Source organism: Apodemus sylvaticus, chromosome 4 (genome assembly GCF_947179515.1).
Source record: "Apodemus sylvaticus chromosome 4, mApoSyl1.1, whole genome shotgun sequence".
Classification (NCBI taxonomy): Eukaryota; Metazoa; Chordata; class Mammalia; order Rodentia; family Muridae; genus Apodemus; species Apodemus sylvaticus.
Window position 1 is genome coordinate 62,949,460 of NC_067475.1, and position 13,655 is coordinate 62,963,114.

Consider the following 13,655-nt stretch of genomic DNA (forward strand, 5'->3'; position numbering starts at 1 on the left):
GCTCTAATCAAACAAACAAACAAACAAACAAACAGTCTTTTTTAGTTCAAGTGCAGTCACTATCACAGTCCAGCTACAGAATGATTCCAACATAAACTTTGTGTTTGAGCCAGCCCATACTTAAATAATTTGTATTGTTAACTCGTACATTTAAAACATCTAGATTTAGGATTTACTCTAAACACTTGTTTTGAGTATGGCAAGGCTATCAAGAAACCCAAAACTTACATTCTCAGCTTCATTCAAGATAGAAACTTATATAGCTCATTCTCAGAGGTATCTCCAGATGTTTTCATGTTAAGAACATATATGAAATATATATGCACAAAACCTGTGCATGCTTGGCTGTCTCACTGGTCTAATCACACCCCTATTAATATGATCTGAGGGTCTAAACATTTTTATTTAGCACATCCTAAATTTTCCTAAGTTTCTGGAAGAAACGGTTTCCCTTCCTGTAAGTTTTCTGTGTCCAGTTTTGTTTACTGGATGTGTGCAAGCTGACTGAGCAGCTTCAGAGGAAAAGATTTGTCTGTAATGCCACATTTGAGACCCGGACTTTGTCTAGTCTCAAAATCATGTTGTGCATGAAAGAATCTGTAACCTGGGGCTGGAGAAATGGCTCAGAGATTAAGAACACTTGCTGTATGAGTTCAATTCCCAGCAACCACTTGGTGCTTTATAACCGTCTATAATGAGATCTGGTGCCCTCTTTGGGCCTGTAGGCATACATGGAAAAAAAGGAGGCAAAAATTATATCTGTTTGTCTCTCTGTCTGTCTGTCTGTCTGTCTATCTATCTAGCCATTCATCCATCTGTCTATCTATCTATCTATCTATCTATCTATCTATCTATCTATCTATCAATAAACCTGGACTTTTGGTCACTTTGTGAGTTCTTTTCTCTTCCACCCGTCCCACCCCTCTCCTTTCAACCCTCTAATACTAAGTAGAAGAGAAAAGAGGGCAGAGGGGGAAAGCGGTGACATTATTGTTAGAAAACTTGCTGCTGATTAGGGGTGTGGAGCTCCTTGAGGCAAGTTTGAACTTCTCCACCAGGATATCTAATATTTTCTTTTCATCTCTTTGCATACAACTGCTGATCATATCAAAGCCAACAGCATCCAAACACCAACTAGCCAAACAGCCCCTTCTGTTGTGCCCTAGTATTTATAGAGCCTCTGAAGAGCCCACAGAACCCCAAATGTCACACAGTCTCAGAAACTATCCACAGCTGGCAAAACCACACCTCTGTTAGAGCACGAGGCAAATCATAGTCAGCTGCTGTGGACAATCTGTAGCAGCCCCACCTGGGATTAAAACCAGAACCATTCTTATATTTGTGTTTTTAATGAAGCCAAAATTCTCAATATAAGAATCACCAGGGTCCTCTACCCCAAACCTTAGTGTTTGTGGTCTCCATCTCCTCACGTGGTGTCTATTTCACATGCACATACAGGTCTTGGAATTGTCTGGGAATAAAGAACCTACCCCACCTATTTGCCTATGTAAAATTCCACTAGAGAACTGGGAATAAACTGTATGAACTTGGAAATTCATGTCTTTCTCAATCTCTCCAGGGTTTGCCACTGACTCCATTCATCTTGACATTTAAATACTATTTTATATTTATTTAAGCATTAGGTATAGGTTAGTTCAGTTTCCTCCATTCAGGAAGCCCCTTGTGGTTAGAACAGTTGCTTTAAATGTATGCATTAAGTGAACTTTATATTTCTCAAACACCTGCTCCTCTTGGGGCACCAAAAAGCTATTAGTAAAAACTGCTTAAATCATGAGCAATGTCGCGGGTCTGTCTGGAGGGGACCTCTGGACTCCTAAAACATGTACAGTCTCCTGACTTCTTAGACATTGCAGCCTTTCTGTCCTCATAGTAGTTGTGTATGCTACTCTGAGACACACGCTCTTCAGCTGCTAAAATATGAAACCATGGGTATTGCGGTTGCAATAGCTCTGATAGTCATTCCTCCCCTTCTGCTCACTAAAAGAATCAATTATAATTTCTAAAAATTCATTTTAGTTTTAATTCTGTGTATGTGTCTGTGTGTACAAGTTAATGTGGGAGTCAATGGAGACCTGGAGCCGGATTACAGGTGGTTGTGAGAGGCCGGAAGTAGGTGCTAGGAACCAAACTCCTGTCTGCAAAAACAGGCAGCCAGCGCTCTTAAATGCTGAGCCATATCTCTAGCCCCTTGGTTTCAATTTCAAATGCAGTATTCTTTTAACGTTGCTCTCAGTTTTTTAAAAGTACAAATGCAAAATAAGTTCAAAAGGGTTGACAATGCAAAATATACCGTGTAAAATTAGCATGCACGCAAGGTCTGGTATTGCCCTCAGGTTTTTCTATCAAACTCAGGGCGTCCACACCAGGCGGTCCTCACTGGAAGAAGGCAGCCGTGAGACTCGGAGAGCGCGGAGTCTAGAACTGAGGTCTGTGCAGATGTTCAATCTTTGGTGACCCCGAGGACGCCCTGCACTCATTTAAAAGTTGTCCCGGGTGCTAAGGGAGTCTTTGTGCTTATTACAGACTGTGCAATAGATTCCCACAGTTTTAAGGGATGCTCCCGCCTCTCGGCCGCCTCAGACTGAAGTGTTTCCGCCCACAGTGGCTGCTTCCCCAGCAGGAAAGCGGCTGGGGATCCCTTTGGGCTCCAGTGGTTTCTCAGGAACCGCCCGGGCTCAGGATAGTCCACAACTCTTGCTTTCTCCTAAGCCAGGGAACTTCCCGGCGTCCTCACTGGACTTCGGCCACGCCTCCTCACCACCAAGTTTGATTTCAGCGCGCGCCAAGCCCGAGGAAGCCTGTAATTGGTTGAATGTGAGAGGCTCTCCGTTTGATTGGTGAAGCGTTGTAGTGGGCGGAACGGGGCGGGGTCAAAGACGGAAACCCGGCGTCCCAGGGCTTCCTGGCTGAGTTATGGAACTGGTTAAGTGTCCGGAGCACGGTAAGGCCCCAGTCTCGGGATTTCCCTCCTGGGGACTGTGGGGCTGGCTCGGAGTGGCCGTTGCTCACCTTCTTGTTTCCTCAGGGGCCGTCTGCTTCTTAAAGACCGGCGTCCGCGATGGCCCAAATAAAGGAAAGAGCTTCTACGTGTGCCGGACGAACAAGTGCGGCTTCGTGCAGGCCACCGAGTGAGTCTCCAGCCCGGCCCCGTTCCACGGAGTGACCCCGCCCGGTCACTTCAGCAGCCTTGGGACGCGGATTCACCCACACTCGGGCGAGTCCGCTTCGAGTTTCTAAGCAACTGTCTGGCCTTACTTAGCCATTCCCCTTTGCCCCAGCATCCTTTCTGCTCTTTCTAAAAAGTATAAACAAACGGTGGCTATGGAAATTAATTTGCTAGTTTTGTACCAATTTTAGGTCGTCATTTAAATTTTACATTTGAGGTTAAAGCATAGTAATTAGACACAAGCTTTTCTCTTTCATCTGGTGGCAAGACGTTAACAATCCAGAGAGATCCAGGGTCTTTAGGGGCAGTGTTTCTCAACCTGTGGGTCACGACCTCCAGGGTCTAAGGACCCTTTCACAGGGGTCGCATTTCAAATATCCTGCAAATCAGATATATACATTACGATTCAAAACAGTAGCAAATTAAAGTTATAAAGTAGCAACAGAAATGATTTTGTGGTTGGTGTCCCCTTAACATAAGGAACTGTTTTAAAGGGTTGCAGTATTAGGAAGGTTGAGAACCGTTGCTATAGGGAGTTAGTGCTGGAAGAAACACCGGAGGTCGATATGGATCTCAGGTTCTGCAGATGTGAAGGCTGAAACCTAGAAATGTCAAACATCTTGTCTAAAGTGAGGAAAGTCAATACTGCTCTCAAGTGTGACACTCTTAACATACCGTAGGGTGTTGACATTCTCTACATGAAATTAAACTGTGGTGTCATTTAACATTTCTTCCTGCTCTCTATTCAGCTGAACTTTGTGGAGCACAGTTATTTTTTTCAGTATCATAGTTCTATAATGGATATTAGTACTGGTATAACTTGTATGATGTGTATCTCCACTTTGCATCAGGATTTACTATTTCCAGAAATATTACATAGATAACATTTCTAAATATATTGAGATTTGGTACCCTGCTCAAATGTTGTAAGACACATGTGTGCTCATGTTTATAGGATTGTGCATTAATGTTGGTTTTAGATTTGATTCAACATTAAGAGAAATATTCCTGGGGACTGGAGAGATGGGTCAGCCTTTTAAGAGCACTGGCTGCTCTTCCAGAGGCCCTAGCTTTAATTTCCAGCACCACTTAAGGCTGTCAAATGCCTGTAACTTCATTTCCAGGGGACCAGGCACCCTCTTCTGGCCTCTGAAGGCCTAGTGTGTACTTGGTGTAATACTCGTGCAGACAAAATATCCCTAAATGTAAAATAGAAATAAATTAATTAATCTTGAAAAAGAGAGTGAGCATTCTAAAACAGCGAGCCACTTTCAAGGCTACACTGCAACATAAACTAGTACGACATGTTCACCCGAGGCTTGCAGCGTGTCTGGCGAGCAGACCGCAGGCTGCAGACAGTTTTACAAGCCACAGGAGAGTGCTTTAGACCTTCACTCAAACCTGTTCCCTCTCAGTGCTGTGCATAGTTTTCTTCTTTAAGTAAGGGGGAAACATTTAAGCTTTTATGTTTAAAAAGCTTAAATTGGCAAGAAGCACATGAGTAAGTTATTGTTAGAGGTAGACACGTGAGTAACAGCAGGTGAGCGCTGATCCGGTATCACCGGATACAGAATAGAGGGAGGACCTGAGGAGACGTCACAGCAGGCCTGCCCTATAAGCCAGCCTGAGACGCTAAGCCTTCCCTGGAACTGTTGCAGTGTGGATATCATGACTGTAATGAAGAGAAGAATTATTGTCATGCTTTGCTTTAGAAAGTGGGAGAGAGAAAAACTATGGGTCCTTTCCTCAGGAAGCCACACAGATAACCCTGAGTGGAATTTACTGACCCAGGACACCTTGGTCTAACATCTGTGGTTGGACTGGGCGTGGTGGCGCACACCTGTGATCCTAGGACTCGAGGCAGAGGAGGGATTGCTGCAAGGCAGAGGCCACACTGGTCTAGGTGGTGAGTTCTGTCACTCAGTGAGACTCTCTCCAAATAAGTAAAGTAAGAATTCAAGCTTGGATTTGACTTCAGACTGCCTGCCTCTATTCTTTGTCTTCTAAAATTATTTTATTGTGTTTTTCTCTTCTAGTATTCCTGTTTCTCACTGTTTATTGCATGAGGAGTTTGTGGTTGAGCTTCAGGGTTTGTTTCAACCACAGGGCAAGAAAGACTGGAGGTGAGTGTTCAGAAGAAACATACCTCCCTCCCATCCTGAAAGGTTGAGCTAGATATGGTTTCTTTAAAACTCTTTAAAAATAAAGAATTTTGTTCTTTAAAAGTCATTACTGGAAACCTTTTTTATACATACTGAACATCACCCATCTACCTTGTTAGCGATTCTAACCCTGTGGGTCTTGACCCCTTCACAGGGGTCACACATTAGATACTTACACTATGATTCGTAACAGTAGCAAAATTACAGTTATGAAGTAGCAACGAGAATAATTTTATGATCGAGTTTATCACAACATAAGGAACGGTATTGAAGGGCCATAGTGTTAAGAAGGTTGACAACCAGTATCATAAATAATGAGTTACCCAGAGTAGCCACTAATTAATTTCTGGCTTATCAGCTCTTCTGTCCCCTCTATCTGTCCAATTGCTAATAACATCAGCCTGCTAACTTGTCAACTTTCAATTCTGGTAATAGAAAGAGAGAAAAGGTCTAACATGCTAAGCCTCAGTAAAGTTCAGTTTCCCTTGGGAAGAGCAGAGAAGTCCATATAGATGGGAGAAGTTATTTGTCATGAATGTCAAAAGGTAAGTAGAAAGTTGCCAGTCATTAGATATTGTTTTAAATGTACACATTGCATTGGGGTACCAAGACATGACATAACATGACCACTTCAGAGAATTGGCTTGGTGGTTTGGCCAAGAAGGCAGTGGTCATACATACATGATAGTTTTATGTAATAGTCTGTGTTTCAGAATTTATGTGTTCTAAGTCTCTGTCTTCAACCCAAGTATATCGAAATGCTTGGCATCCTTGTTTAAAAAAAAACAACTGACCCTAAGTTTGTGTCACTATTAATTTTTGTCCATTGGTTCATTTACATATTCATGTGTGGTTGATTATGTGAAATAGTATGTCCTCCAGCTTCTTCAAGATTGTACTGGAATTGTGGGATCTTTGTGTTTGCATATCAAATATAGATTCAACCTCTTAAATTCTACAGAAAATTCTGTTGAGGTTGCATAATTTACACAGATCAGTTTTGAGTGAGCAGACATCAATATTGACTTTTCCAGGCCGTGAGCATGGTCTACAGTACGACTTTAAACTTTTCTCTCAAAAACTCTTGTACTCCTTTTCCAAAATGTATTTCTCCAGTTATGTTTTTATTGTTGTTGTAAATGGGATGTTTGTCGTTCTGTATGTATGAGGGGGGATGTGTATATGTGTGTTTGTGTACATTTGGGTGTGTGTGAGTGCCATGCACATGTGTGTGAGCCAGAGGTTGGTGTTGAGTCACCCTCCTTGGGTGGTCACCCTTCTCTTTACTGAGATCCTCACCGACCTTGGAACTCACCTGTTTGCAAGCCTCAATAGACGGCTTGTCTTGGGGACACTTTGTCTCTGCCTCCTGAGAGCTGGGTTACAGGCAGGCTGCCAGACCGCCTGGATTTTATGTGGGTTCTTTGGTTTCCACATTTGCAAGGAACCACTTTATTCACTAAGACATCTCCCTAGCCTATAATATAATTAAAATAGCTAGATGGGGGAGAGAAAGAGAGATTGATTGAGAGAGAGATTGTTGTCTATTAGTAGAGTCGGGCTGGAAAATTTTTCTTAGGTTCAGTCTTGTTCTGACACAGTTCTATCACTTGTCCCTTGATATGGAAACACCTTCCTCTCTTAAGTGGTAGACAGCAACCAATGGCTTTCTAATTTGCCATTTCTAATTTGCATTAAAAGAACCATGGAGGTTCAAAAGTGAAGACTGAGAGGAAGAGTGCTTTGAGATAATAGCTCCCACGTACCTGAGCCTGACCTGAGCCCCATGGCGCCCACTGTCCCGCATCTTCCATACCCATCTGCTGTGGTTAGTCTCAGTAGCTGTTTTACAGGTAGATATAAGACTGCTATTTGAGAGGTTAGGAGGGGGGAATCTGAGTTCCCATGGTTGCCGGGGCTCAAACCCAGCTCCATACACTGAACACATCTGCTTTCTCTGAGCGAAAGCGTGAGTCAGATGGTGAAGCTGAGTGCAGCTAGGCTGAGAAAGGGCTTGACGCGAGCTGGGACTGCAAGCTATGGCCTGCAGGCCACCCAGTGTGCTCCTCTCGCCACCACTCATCTGGGACAGCAATGGCGGTGCTCCAGAGAAGCCCTAGGCCGGGAAGTTAGCTGCGTGAAACATTTTGAAGTTTGCTAGTATCTCTCTTTTGTTTAGCAGCTTCCTTTCTTAGTACTGTGGCCTCTCTTCTGGCGCACACAATATCCGGTTATCCCTTTCTCTGTTTAGCAGCCATGCTGATTCATTTGTTCTTCATACAGAATAAAAAAGAATAAACCAGTGCATATTTTGGGGTATTATATCATTTTGGTTCTTGACTTTCTAGCCCTTAAAAATGTCCTCTGTGGGGACGGAGTGATGGCTCAGGTAAACTGCTAGCTGTGAGCATGAAGACCTGAATTCAGATCTTCAGTACCCACATAAAAACCAGGTGTGGCCAGCTTGGGCCGTGGTGGTGAGAATCCCCTCCCCCTAATTATGGGTTTGAACTGATGCTCAGTGGTTAAGAGCACTCGGTGCTCTTGGAGAAGACTTGGATTCTGTTCCCATTCTCAGGCAGCTCACAACAAAATGACAGGCCTGAATCCAGTTCCAGGGAATTTAGTGCCATCTTCTGGCCTCTATAGGCACTACATATATACACGCAGGCAGAATGCTCACGCATACACAAAATCAATAAAAGCCCTTAAAAATGAAACTCTTAAAGAACACTTGTACCTTAATGACCTCTGTTTATACTCCATTAGGTTGTTCTTCCGATGTGCTAGAACTAAGGCAGAGCAGAAGCACTGGTGTGGAAACGTCCCGTGGCAGGTAGGAGTCACTGTTTGTCTTCCATACACAGAAAGCACCCCAGGCTGTATGAACTGCTGCTGTCTGTCACACTGCCTCCGAGAGCCCTGGAGGGTTTTGTGGCTGCTCAAAGAGCCATTGCCATGGTTAAAGTTTGATCACTTACCTTCTGTTTCACACAAATGCTTTCCAATGTGATAAAAGCAGCTTTCTTCTCCTACTTAGGGAAGAAAGACTTACATCCCCATCTTTTTATAGATCAGTATTGACTTGATTTTGATATAAGCTAAATCTAACCCCTAGGGTCCTAGAATAGGAGGAGAGGCCCTATTCTTGTGCAGTACATGGGGACCAGACCTGGGGAACTGGTAACACTTATAAAGAATAGAGAAATATACATTGTAGCTGTGGATTCCTTGGGAATATGGCGTCTTTCCTTTTTCGATGCAGAAGCAATACTAGGCATGGACTGCACTTACTGGTTTCCCTTTCCTCCAAGAGGCCATTTTAGATACAAAGGTATGTTACAGTGTTTATTTTCATTTTCTGTAGGACCCTAATCCTAAGGAACTCTCTGTAACCAGTAAACCTCAGCCGGCCTCTGAGGTACTGCCTCATTCTCCCAGCCAGCCAAGAAACCCATTTAGGGTGCTGAGAGAGAATCAGAAAGCACTTGAACGGAAACAGTTTGTCGAAGAAGGTGAGAAAAAGACAGCTGATAAGAAGCCGAGTGAAAACAGAGAGCAGCTCTTGGGTCTAAAGAAAGAACAGAAGCCCAAATCTCACTGCAGGATGGAGAAGGACCCCTCATCTGACCTGGTGACAACTAGACATTCTGGAGGTGACAGGGAAGAACAAGAGGAGAAAACAAAGTTCCAGCCCCAAACTAAGAAAACCGAAGGAACGGCTTCCAAACAAGGCCATGGAGAGGTGCTTCAAGGAACACCCAAGAGTCCTCAGATGTCAGGGGGTGAGAGTCGAGAGGTCCCGAACAAGCCAGAACCTCTGAGAGAAAAGGAAACGCAGCTTTTGGTGCCAAGTATTCCTGGTCAGAACCCAGAAAGCAAGGTTCAGAAAGAGGGACACCTCAGCAGGGAGCAGCTCAAGAACGGGGCGGCTCAAGGTAAAACAGGAACAGATGCCCACAGTGTGCAGGCCTCCCAGAAGGGACTATCTCAGGGCCCTCTCCAGGGACCTTCCAACACTTGGAGACCTGCTCCCAAAGCTCCAGTAGCACCTGGGCTCTGCTCAGGAGTGGTACACCATGCCACCTCCAGTAGCGATGACAGTGAAGATGATGGTGTCTCCAGTAGGCCAGGGTCCCCACTTCTCTTTGACTTGACTATGGACTCACAGAAGAAGGGGAGCCTTCAGCATTCGGACCAGAGTGTGCAGAAACAGACACCTGATGCTTCAGGTGTTTCCAAGAAGGGAGAATCATCTGACCCAGCAGCCCAGCGTGCAAACCTTACAATGCAGCTAAAGCAAAAGAAGGTGAGTCTGCAGTGTCTACTGCTTTTGCAGAAGACCCCAGTTTAGTTCCAACACCTGTATCAGGGCTACAAATCACCCGTAACCTCAGCTCCCGGCATCCAACTCCCTCTCTGTGCCTCCTTGGGCACCTGCACTTACCTCTGTATACTTAAACACAGTTTATATGCACACACATACATACAATGAAAACAAACAGAAAAAGCAGGCCAGTCCTGACTTGTGCTTTATCTGTAAGGCAGTGGTTTTCAGCCCTGTGAGTTGGAACCATGTTGGGAGTCAAATGATCCTTTCCCAGGGGTCACCTAAGACTGTCAGAAAACAGATATTTATATTATGATTCATAACAGTAGGAACATTACAGTTATGAAGTAGCAATGAAATAATTTTATGGTTGGGGTCACCACATTATGAAGAACTGTATTAAAGCATTAGGAAGGATGAGAAGCACTACTCCAGGATCAGGGCGTTCCTGTGGGCATCTGGGGGCTGCTCACAGAGTTGAGTAGATTCCTTAGAGGGCTTTCTAGGTGGCTGCTTAATACCTGCCTTTCCTATGATTAGACATAGGCTTGGTGTGCTAGCTGGGGTTTTATTTTGCTTTTTAATCCTGGTTTATAATTCATAATTAGAAGATCACTTTAGAGTTTTGTCATCCTAAGTCAAATTTAAAACTGAAGTTGTCCTTTAATAGCTTGAGAGGCCAGTTCTATTTGATGGATCTGTTTTCTAGGGCACCCTGGCTGCAGTGAACATCCAGGCTCTCCCTGACAAGGGGGAGAAGTTGCTTAAGCAAATCCAGGCTTTGGAGGATGCACTCAATGTTCTGGCTCTCTCCCCAGAACAAGGTAAGATGGGGTTGTTTGTGTGTTAGACGCATTCTGAGAAAGGTTGTGCTTATTTTCCTGCCTTATTGTTGGATCCAGGCCTTCTCCTAATGATATCTGCTGCTGTTTGTAACAGGGTGGCAGCATGCTGTGGTCTGAGCACAGCTGGAGCTCGGTCCTCTCTGGGAGGCCTCCCCGGCTGCATTTGCTTGCAGTGTCTTTACTCGTTCCTCTCACTTTAGTCCGCTCTTCCTTGTGTGTTGAACAGGAACTAGGGAGAACTGCAACGCTCAGGAGCCAGGGCAGAGTAACATCCCCAAAACTGCTGCTGCCCCTCCACACTTGGTACCTCCCCAGCCGCTTCCCAGGCCCCTCATCCAGCCTGCAACCTCTCTAGGACTAAAGGCAGGCCGCCAGGAAACTCCTGAAGGAGCCAGCCAGTGCTCCGGAGGTAAGGCTCAAGGGCTCAGCCCTGCTGTGACAAGCTGGTAAGTTACCTGCTACCCAGCAGATATCTTTACACCCACTCAAAGAGGAAGCCGTTCATTCTTGGATTGAAAGTTGCACGTGCGTTAGATACCTGATTCTCTGTAGAGCTTTGAAGAGTTGTTTTAAGACTCTGGCTAGAGGCTGGTTATTGCCTTATGTCACCATGTGCCCATCCACCAACCCAGAGGTCAGTACACAGGATACACAGACAGTATTGTGTATGAAAGCTAGCCTATTATTATGAGGCAGGTAGACTATCAGATAACATTTTTATTTCCCTGCATGAAGATTGGGGGTGGCTGGGGGTATCAGGCATGCATGGAGGCAGAGAAGAATGGTGAACAATGCCTTCAGACACATAGAAAGCAGAAATTCCCTAGTCAGCTATGTTTCTGCTGCTAACTTCCAGGCAACTTTGCAGGTTTGCAAGTCCCTAGGAGAGGCTTGTTTTGTTTTGTTTTTTAAGATTTTTTTGGTTTTTGTTTTTTGAAACAGGGTCTCACCTGTTTCAGAAGGCTGGCCTAGAACTTGCTATGTAGAGCAGGTTCCTCCCAAGCATTAGGAATAAAGGAGTGCACCACCATGCCCAGCTCCCAAATAGAACCTTAGGCGTGCTGTCTAATGACTTGGTTTGCAGTCAGGAGACTGGAGTTCACGTGGGCTGGCAGAAAATAGGAAAGCAGTGGCAGTTTTCTCCTACTGACAGCGGTGTAAAAACCTGAAAGGCAGCCTTGACAGGGAGTGTCTAATAGATGGGTGGGTGGTCTTTGAATTTAGGCCACTCTCAAAGGTCATTGAGAAAACACTTGGTCACATAGATAGTCATCTTGTCTCAAGAAGATTTTGGGACCAAAGCTTATGTTACATTATTCCATTGCTTAATAGGGATGAAGTCACCTAGGGAAACATTAAATTATAGCAGGTTATTGATGTAAAAGAACATGGGACAAGCCTTGGAAAGAATTCTATTAAGACAGTTTTAAGGATTTCAGAACTTCAAGTTTCCCATTGCCTAGAGACCTTGTCCTAGAAATGCTTTCCCGTAGAGTGGGGAACAGCTGGGGTGTCTTGCCTGTGTGTGACGAGAGGCCAGCAGTTGAGTGGGACGCAGTCCACTGTGACCTGCGTCTCAGGGATCAGCTTTCTGTGCTCACAGATGACTCGTGTGGCTTTTACTCTCACTGGCTCTTCTTTGGATTCAGGGGCCTTTGCTTCCAGAACTTCTGCCCAGGATGAGCTTTGTGTTCACTGCTCCCAGAACTGAAAGATAAATGGTTAACACCGCCGAGGGCCTGGCTGGGGAGGGAGCTCGCCGGTGCTTGCCCACCGTGTTCAAGGCCTCACGCTCCATCTTCAGCTCTAGGAAAATAGTATAGGAAGTTTGATTCTAAATCATGATTGTTTGTGTGGTTAAGGAAACAGAGTGTGAGTAGAAAAGCTTGTGAGACCAGTAGAGCCTTGAGGTGGTAATTTTTACTCAGTACAGATTCATCATCTGGCTAATTATACTTTTGAGGCTCTATCCGGAATATAGTACTCGTCTTGCTGTTTTTGTTCGAGAGGCAGGGCCTCTTGTATTCTAATTTGTATGGTGTTGGGATCAAACCCAGTTATGTGAGTCAAGCACTATAGCAACTGCATTGCATCCGCAGCCCTCAGGACACAGCACTTGTGACATCTTTGGGGATCCCTTGTCTGTCCTCAGGCCATACGAACCAACATCGTCTTTATAATGTGTGGAAAATCACGAGCGACGCCATCAATGAGCTGCATCGGTCACTGGAGTCTTGTCCTGGGGACACAGCAGTGGCAGAAGACCCCGCTGGCTTGAAGGTGAGCCAGGAAGGTTTCAGCTCAGTCTCCAGACCCCACGAGAGAGCACTGGGAGCCTCCTGCAGGGCATGCCTTAGTGGCTTCTGCATGGTTCCTTCTTTTTTGTCGAACAGTAAAACTAGTAACAAACCTTGCTTTTTTAAGTCATAGGCTATACAGTTCTATAACAGCAAAGGATCCGTGTGTTCAGTAAATAGATGCTACAGGATGCAAGTCAATTGTTATTTGAAACGAGCTACTGGGGGTGGAACTATGTAAAGTAAATGTGATCGTAAGACTAAGATAAAGCACCATGTTGCCAGGCAGTGATCGCACATGCCTTTAATCCTAGCACTGGAGAGCCAGAAGCAGGTGACTCTCTATGAGTTTGAGGCCAGCCTTATCTACAGAGGGAGTTTTAGGACAGCCAGAGCTACACAGAGAAACCCTGTCTCAAAATCAAACAGACAAATAAACAAACAAAAACCCAAACAAACCAAAAAAACTATAGCACCTTGTAGTGTGTCATAGGCCATATATATAAAGTATATAGGGGACTCAAAATAATGGCCAGTAAGTCGTTTTATACCTTAAAAAAATGCAGATGTTTAGAGGGCAGAGAGGATGAAAACAACACAGGACTGTGAGAAGCAGTAGTGAGGAGTTAGGCTGGTACTAACGAGTGGCGGGTGGGTGCCATCACTCCCTCACTGCGAGGAGCAGGCAGTGCTACTGAGAGTAGGGACAGTCCCTGGCAGTGGAGCCTGGCATTCGCAAATGAATTTAGGTTTGAATGGTTCAAGATGTCCTGTGCTGTAGTGATAACTCTGAAGGTTTGTGAATGTCGTGAAGGTTCGTTCTCTCCCAGAGCA

General features: G+C 44.8%; 1 protein-coding gene across 1 annotated transcript in view; it reads left to right on the forward strand.

Annotated features, from left to right (window-relative positions):
- The first annotated feature begins 2,818 nt into the window (after positions 1-2,818).
- The window catches only part of Ttf2 (transcription termination factor 2), a 29,483-nt gene continuing 18,646 nt past the window's right edge, over positions 2,819-13,655 (forward strand). The window contains exons 1-8 of the mRNA XM_052179637.1: positions 2,819-2,962; positions 3,047-3,149; positions 5,224-5,310; positions 8,119-8,185; positions 8,717-9,658; positions 10,389-10,503; positions 10,751-10,933; positions 12,677-12,804. Of these exons, the coding sequence (XP_052035597.1) occupies positions 2,935-2,962; positions 3,047-3,149; positions 5,224-5,310; positions 8,119-8,185; positions 8,717-9,658; positions 10,389-10,503; positions 10,751-10,933; positions 12,677-12,804 (1,653 nt within the window). The 5' untranslated portion in view covers positions 2,819-2,934. The remainder of the gene's footprint in view (positions 2,963-3,046; positions 3,150-5,223; positions 5,311-8,118; positions 8,186-8,716; positions 9,659-10,388; positions 10,504-10,750; positions 10,934-12,676; positions 12,805-13,655) is intronic.